Source organism: Nylanderia fulva, unplaced genomic scaffold (assembly GCF_048542155.1).
Source record: "Nylanderia fulva isolate GAGA-0341 unplaced genomic scaffold, ASM4854215v1 Scaffold146, whole genome shotgun sequence".
NCBI lineage: Eukaryota > Metazoa > Arthropoda > Insecta > Hymenoptera > Formicidae > Nylanderia > Nylanderia fulva.
In genome coordinates this window covers 4,574-13,044 of record NW_028189688.1, presented here as the reverse complement: position 1 = coordinate 13,044, position 8,471 = coordinate 4,574, and the positions used below count along the sequence as shown (strand labels likewise).

The following is an 8,471-nucleotide window of genomic DNA, read 5'->3' as shown; positions in this document are numbered from 1 at the left end:
GCATCAGAATTAAAGAAATCAAATATAACAGTAGGATACAGATGTCTAAAGAAATTAAACAGATTCATAAAAACGCAAAAAGACAGAGATAAGCTCCAAAATAATTCGGGGGTCATATATAAGATATCGTGTAATAATTGTGATGCTACATATGTAGGACAAACGAAAAGACAATTAGGTACAAGAGTAAATGAACATAAAAATAATATTAGATTAGATTCTGCAAGGCACTCGGTGGTTTCTGATCATATTGTAAAATTTACACACAATTTCAATTGGAACGACACAAAAATCCTAGATTATGAAAAGAATTATTATAAAAGGTTGATATCAGAAATGATACATATTAAAGAAGAAAACAACAGTATCAACCTAAAAAAAGACACCAAGCGTCTTGACGGTTCCTATTTTGATATTCTAAAAAAATTGTCTACGTCATCTTAAAAATTGGGTATATATACAGCGCGCCGACATTGCGAGATACAGATATCGAATTGTTTTTAAAAAGTACACATTGTGATTATGTTATTCAAAAAGAAATAATTTTTTAAAAAAGTGTTATGTTCGTGACAAAAAAGTAAGTTAATACTATTTATTAAAAATCTAAAATGTAATATTTGAGCGGATATATTAATTGGTTCACAGTGTCGTCACATAATATAACAGTATGACATACAGAAATCTGACGCTCTAACTCAAGCCAACAAACATGAATTTTGTACTGCGTTCATCATATGATAATCTCATAAATGTTGTATTTATAATAAGGTCGATATGACTAAATTAATTTTTTGACATATTAGCATGATATTGAAAAAGACTGTCGTACAGTCGAAACGTTTCTTATCTTTTGTATATTATGACGTAAATTAATAATAAAAATTTTGGAATTAATATCTTATAAGCTCGTTAAGTTGGCCTTTTATTATATCACATATTTTAATTGTATACGAGCCGAAGTTTAATTTATAAAATATATATAATTAATTTTCAAAATATCGATGATCGATCCTTTATCGTTCTAATACTGTACAATATTTAAATCATTTAATTATTTTTTTCGTTCAAGTACATTTAACAGCAAAAACTGCATATACGTAGGTATGTATTTAACTCTACTGCCATTACTTGAAACAAATACATTGTTCGATATTAACAAATTGGAATTCTGGAATTACGAGTAATTATTTTTCATTGTACAGACTAGGTTTAAATTTTTGAGGACTTTCTTTTGAATATGGCTTGATCTTTTCATTTTTATGATTTTTGGAGATAGGGTGAGAGAGGACAAAAGAGGGTGAGAGAGAATGAAAGAGGGTGAAAGAGGACGAAAGAGGGTGAAAGAGGACGAAAGGGGGTAAGAGGGAATGAAAGAGGGTGAGAGAGAATGAAAGAGAGTGAAAGAGGACGAAAGAGGGTGAAAGAGGGTGAAAAAGGACAACAGAGGGTGAGAGAAAACGAAAAGACTGAAATAGGACGAAAGAGGGTGAGTTAGGTCGAAAGGGGGGTGGGGGTGGGGGCGGGGGGACGGGATGTGGGAGGGAAAGGGGTGGGTGGAAGTTGGGGGAGGTGTGTGAGTGAAAGGTGAGAAGAGATTTATATATATAATCCTGATGACGTCAGCAGACGCGGACAGAGAAGAAGAAGACGACGTTTCTTAATTTTTCATGAAAAACATCACTTTTTGACCACTTGTCCAAAACGGCTTGACCGATTTTATTTCTTCTTGGCTCAAATTACTCGTGGCGATGCCGCCTTTCAGGTTATATTACGTGCAATTCCAAATTTTTTATATTTTAGTAGTTCTACACCCCCAAAAAATGGACTTTGATGGTGCAGGATATGAGACTTGTAGTGTCTTTTAAGGTCTTTTAGGGTTTGAACATGGCCGGAGACACTACCGCGTCTCCTAATATATGTATAAAAAATAGAGGAATAGAATGTTTATTAAATTTTTAAATTATAATAATTAATAAATATTCCTTATAATTATAAAGATACACTAGTGCTCGATACAAAAATGTAAACATTTAAATAAATTATTAAGCTTCACGATATACTTATTAATAAAATCATTATTAATTAAAATCATACATTGATATGAATAATTTGACATTTTAAGAAAAAAAATAAATTAAAAAAAAAATGTGTAACATATTACACAAAGAATTTTATTTTGAATTTAAAAAATATACAAAAATCATTAAATAAAATCCACATGTATATATAAAAAAAATAGTGTGTGCGTGTGTGTGTATTTATATAATTTTTTAATTGCACGCATGTATACTGACAATATATATACGTTTGTATTGTAACGTCCAAACAAATTTCAAAATTTGTATCTTTTTCAAAAATTTATCCTTTAACATATTAGTCATGACAATCTCTAACCTACATGAAAGACCGGTATTAACAAATATTTAATCGCACATATAATTGCTCATAAGTTAAAACATGTTTTCTCACAAATGACAATGGGAATAGCAACCCACTTTTAAATAATATTTCTATCATAAAAAGCATAATTAACAAGGGTGCTCCGGATCATTCGTTAGCAAACATACAGGTTAGAGAATAAGCACGCCTATAGCAAATATATTATTAACCTTAAAACTCCCATTCACATTAGGAGACTAAAAATTCATATGCAATATAACATTATATCCGTCGTACGCTCAAAAGTACTACTAAATAAGGATATCGTAGTTCAACCATGAATATATAGGTATTTTATCTTGATTATGATTTTTTCTATAATAAGCACCAATTTACATCTAGCTACAAAAAATATACGTAAATTGAGTGTTAAACTTAGTCAGGGACAGTTGGCGAATAACCGATAAATCATATGTAGCCGCAGGCACGGTATAGAAGCACAAAATTAATACGTTATTCTCCATATGAGTTTTCCATCAATTTACATGTAACTATGGAATGTAAATGTAAATTGATAAGTTTAATTTGTCCATCACAATTTCCAAATGATAGATATAAATATTAGGAAAAATTAGAAATTCGTTCCTGACGCGAGTTATCTATCAATTTACATATAACTATGGAATATAAATGTAAATTGATAAGTTTTAACCGTCCATCGTGATTTTCAAATCATAAGTATAAAATATTAGAAAAATTAGAAATTCGTTCCTGACGCGAGTTATCTATCAATTTACATATAACTATGGAATGTAAATGTAAATTGATAAGTTTTAACCGTCCATCGTGATTTTCAAATCATAAGTATAAAATATTAGAAAAATTAGAAATTCGTTCCTGACGCGAGTTATCTATCAATTTACATTCAACTATGGAATGTAAATGTAAATTGATAAGTTTTAACCGTCCATCGTGATTTTCAAATCATAAGTATAAAATATTAGAAAAATTAGAAATTCGTTCCTGACGCGAGTTATCTATCAATTTACATATAACTATGGAATGTAAATGTAAATTGATAAGTTTTAACCGTCCATCGTGATTTTCAAATCATAAGTATAAAATATTAGAAAAATTAGAAATTCGTTCCTGACGCGAGTTATCTATCAATTTACATTCAACTATGGAATGTAAATGTAAATTGATAAGTTTTAACCGTCCATCGTGATTTTTAAATCATAAGTATAAAATATTAGAAAAATTAGAAATTCGTTCCTGACGCGAGTTATCTATCAATTTACATATAACTATGGAATGTAAATGTAAATTGATAAGTTTTAACCGTCCATCGTGATTTTCAAATCATAAGTATAAAATATTAGAAAAATTAGAAATTCGTTCCTGACGCGAGTTATCTATCAATTTACATTCAACTATGGAATGTAAATGTAAATTGATAAGTTTTAACCGTCCATCGTGATTTTCAAATCATAAGTATAAAATATTAGAAAAATTAGAAATTCGTTCCTGACGCGAGTTATCTATCAATTTACATATAACTATGGAATGTAAATGTAAATTGATAAGTTTAATTTGTCCATCACAATTTCCAAATGATAGATATAAATATTAGAAAAAATTAGAAATCCGTTCCTGACGCGAGTTATCTATCAATTTACATATAACTATGGAATATAAACGTAAATCGATAAGTTTTAACCCTCCATCGCGATTTCCAAATATTAGATATAAAAATTAGAAAAATTAGAAATTCATTCCTGATGCGAGTTATCTATCAATTTACATATAACTATGAAATGTATATGTAAATTGATAAGTTTTACCTGTCTATCATGATTATTAAATTCTAACTATAAAATAATAGTAGAAGTTACAATTAAACTTTTCTATAATTTACATTCAAATATGAATATAAATTAAGGCAAATAAGATTATTTTAATCTATAACAAAATTTACGAAGCAATGCATTTTCCCAATAAGCACAAGTACGTCCTATGTATGTACGATGGATGTCCATGCCGGACATTGTGTACATCCACTGGACGTCCAGATTAAGTACGGCGGACATACATTGGACGTCCATTGTATGTCCATTTGCAACTGGGCTGGACATCAATAGGACGTCCATTATTGGGCATTTATGGACGAATTATGGATTTTAAATGGATATAAATTATGAATGTAATAGACGAATTTTGGACTTTTTATGGATGAATTATGGACCTTTTATGGACGGATTATGAATCTTAAATGGATATATATTATTATTCTAATGGACGTACTTTGGACTTTTTATAAACGAAATTCATACTTTTACTGGACATATTTCGGCTTCTTATTATACGTGAATAATTTAGAATTAATTAGGTAATAAATTTAGTAGAAAACTGAAATAGTTTTATTTTATATATATTATCACAGTAATACTTACAGTATCACAGTATACTTACAGTATCACAGTATACTTACAGTATCACAGTATACTTACAGTATATTTGCAGTATTTTTATTATACTGCAAGATACATTTATTTATAAAACTATATATATAATAATCTATATTAATATATATATATATATATATATATATATATAAACTAATAATTATATATATAAACTAATATATAAACTAATAATATATAAACTATATAGAAACTACAATAAAAACTAAAAAAAAATATAAACTAAAATAAGAAAATAAAATTATTTTTTTGTTCATAAATTATTAGTTTCTATCTTTTAGCTAGTTTAGAGTTTCTACGTTGCTGCTAATAAATGATTCCACCAATTGATTTTCAGTATCTGCCAAATCTTCACGCAGTTTCTGAAGTTTTTCCTACAGTAACTTCTGGTGTGTGTAATTAAAGATTATTTTCCTCAATATCATTATTATTCTCTCCATGTTTTTTATTATTATTATTACTACGTTCCTTGGCTCTCCTTAACCACTTTTGAATTGCTTCTTCGCACTCTTTATTAGTGGAATTTGGGATGCTTTTTTTGACAGAACCTATAATATAAAAACAGGATAAAAAATAATTAGAAAATTGTAAATAATTGTATTTGTATATTTGATAATCTACAAAGAAGGAATGATTTTAATAAAGTCATTTAATACAAGATAACCTAAAAAACTACTTACCAATTATTAAATCCGCTAATTTTAATTTGTTGAAAGTTTTTTTGGCTCGCCTTCCCCACCAGCTGTACGTTGCTGCAAGGTCATTAGTAATCAACATTTGCAAAGCTCTTTGAGTAAAATTGTATACAGAACTTCCACCAATTTTCGCAAGTTCATTCATCTATAAAATTTAAATTAAAAATAATATAATAAACTAAAATTTCATTAATTAATAAAGTATATTTGTAACACTGCAATAAAAATGTGACATATTTGAGAATAACATATTTATAAAAATTACCGCAACGTTAAAATTTTTCTCGTCATTTAAGTGTTCATCAACGCGGATTAAATCTTCTTCATCATGTAACGGAAAATTAAACATTGTGAAAAATGAAGTTGTTATTTCCTCCACTTGATGAGCCACCTTATTCGTAAGAATATTATTAACCGATGTGGTTAATTCGTGAAGCGAATCTGTATATTGCCACATGTTAGCTTTTAGTAAATTTTGTTGGCGGATGATTTCTTTAAAATATTTTTCTGGAAAAAAAAGTTTAATATATTTATCAATTGTGTCGAACATGTAATAATAAATTCATTTTATAATAAGATTAATGATAAGTTTATCGAAAATAACTGTACATAAAATATATGTTACTTGCAATCGCCAAATTTGCTTATTGCCCGAATTTTTTAACCAATATGCGATATAGATAAGCTTAAATGTCCATAACGCATTCTGGGTACTTTATTTCGGCCACAACACGTTGTATTTTCCAACGCTCAGTGGCCAAAATAAATACTCAGAACGCGTTGTGAACATTTAAGCTAACATCGTATTGGTTAAAGAATTCGGGCAATAGGCGAATTCGATGATTGCAAATAACATATACATACCACAGTTGTGTTTTATATGTACGGGACAACATTTACATTCTTGTTTATTAACATTCAATGGTTCTATAAATGGTTCTATAAATGGTTCATCGTTGCCATTCAAAGGTTTGTTATTATCTACAAAATTTACAAAAAATACATTATAAGCTTTCACATTTTGTAAAAATGATTAATAATTATACATTACAAAAAAGAATTTACCAATTGATTGTAATAAGTTCCTTTCAAACTTCTCATTTCGAATTCTATCGTTATTAAAAGCTTCACTCCTTTTTTTCGGCTTTGTTTTATTTATAAAAGTACTGGTGTCTGGAAAAAAAATTAGAAACAAAACGATAGAATGTTTTTTAAATTTATGAATTGTTCGTTACTGTTTTCTTTTATCCCTAAAAAATTACCTTATACATTTATTTTAGAGATTTTAAAAAGTAAAATAGCGCCAGATACTACCATGTCTCTTAATTTATAAGATAACTAATTTTTAGCAAAATTTCTATAATATAGCAAATAAATAAATCCATACGAACCATTTGTTAAACGTGGAGGAGTCGGCAAATTACTGTTATCGTCTGATGATGATAGATTGTCCTCATCAAATGAAGAGCCGAACGTTTTTTTTATTATTTTCCTTTTATTTCTGTCAGATCTGTCATTCTGCTTAGATCTGTCAGAATTTACATCGGACGAATATTCCGCCTTTTTACATTTTTCTTCTGCTGTTGAATAATCATCTAAAACAAATTAAGTACAACAATGCAATAAATAGATTTTTCGTCAATTGATACATCAAAATACAATAAGTAATATATTTACTGAAAGTTCCATTTCGTATAAGCCGGATAGGATATAAAGGCCAAGAAGTATTAACTGCATCGTGATGTTTTATTGCAGCCTTCAATTTTTCAGATGTAAGCGTCGACGGCCAATAACATTTGCCATTTATTATCCAGTTTGATGGAACTACTTCAACAGAATCTTCATCGGTGAAAATCACAATAGTCCATGTCTTCGCCATTTTTTCTGCAAATTATTAACAATTTGTGTATGCAACTTCAAATCAATTATTTCTAATATTATAAATATTCGGAATTAAGTCGTTAACAAAGAACAGAAGAAAACTCGATTTTTTATCTTATCGTAAAATTTATTTGTTAGATATATATTCTCAGAACAATATAATAATATTTTTTGAAATATATATACATATATATATATATATATATATACATATATATATATATATATATATATATATATACCATATATATATATATATATATATATTATTCATCATTTTTTAAAATACTAAGAAGTTAATCAATCTAATATTTAAAACCATGATCTCTATTTTTATTAATTTTAATTGTAAAATAATCTAAAATAATTTTAATTGTAAAAAATAAAAATAAATTGTAAAATGACATGTAAATAATCTTAAATAAAAATTTTTTAATATATAAAAGTAAATTTATTAAAATCTATAAAATTCAATTAGACGGAATGAAGTAAGGGAAAAATAACAAATTTATCTTTAAAATGTAATCTTATACATTTATGCGATATTTCATTTATATTCCAACTTTGAAGATCGTTAACAACGTTATCAACTAAATATATACCCAAGTCAGAAGACTTACATGGTTCATTATAAAAATCTTTTATTAATTTATATTTATTTCCAATTATTACTATATTTTTATCGTTACTAGCAATATTTTTAATTAAAATAATGTCACCATTATTTAAACTACAATAATTATCTGGACTTTTTATTTTTAGAGTAAAATTAGAAAATACTATTTTTTCCCATTGACTAGTACACAAAAATTGACCTAAAGGTCCGTTATCATGTCTATTTAATAATTTGAATTTCAAATTTAAATTATTTTCTTCACTTAATTCTGCAAAATTTTCTTCATATACACGATTAACTATTTGTTGCAATGGTTTATCCTTTTTTCTAATATATCCTTTTATCTTTTGCATATAATTTTCAAAGGGATAGGCACTGTATTCTTGTAACATTCCAAACGTTTTTACATCATCGCAT

The 8,471-nt window shown here is 27.3% G+C and overlaps 1 protein-coding gene across 1 annotated transcript; it reads right to left on the bottom strand.

The window, feature by feature from the left end:
• Positions 1 to 5,173: 5,173 nt before the first annotated feature.
• LOC114939617 (uncharacterized) lies at positions 5,174 to 7,436 on the bottom strand. The gene is made up of 6 exons (XM_085480377.1): positions 7,235 to 7,436; positions 6,949 to 7,152; positions 6,422 to 6,538; positions 5,823 to 6,064; positions 5,543 to 5,702; positions 5,174 to 5,410 (listed from the first exon to the last, which is right to left on the bottom strand). Exons 1-6 carry the CDS (start codon positions 7,434 to 7,436, stop codon positions 5,262 to 5,264), a joined length of 1,074 nt encoding a protein of 357 aa, XP_085336503.1. The 3' UTR covers positions 5,174 to 5,261.
• Between the last annotated feature and the right edge of the window lie 1,035 nt (positions 7,437 to 8,471).

Excerpts from the sequence above, each read along its gene's own strand:
- LOC114939617 (XM_085480377.1), bottom strand. The coding sequence starts at position 7,436 with ATGGCGAAGACATGGACTATTGTGATTTTCACCGATGAAGATTCTGTT. Across the intron at positions 5,703-5,822 it reads AGAAAAATTTTAACGTTGCG|ATGAATGAACTTGCGAAAAT; the intron begins GTAATTTTTATA and ends TAAATTTTATAG. Across the intron at positions 5,411-5,542 it reads ATTAGCGGATTTAATAATTG|GTTCTGTCAAAAAAAGCATC; the intron begins GTAAGTAGTTTT and ends TTTATATTATAG.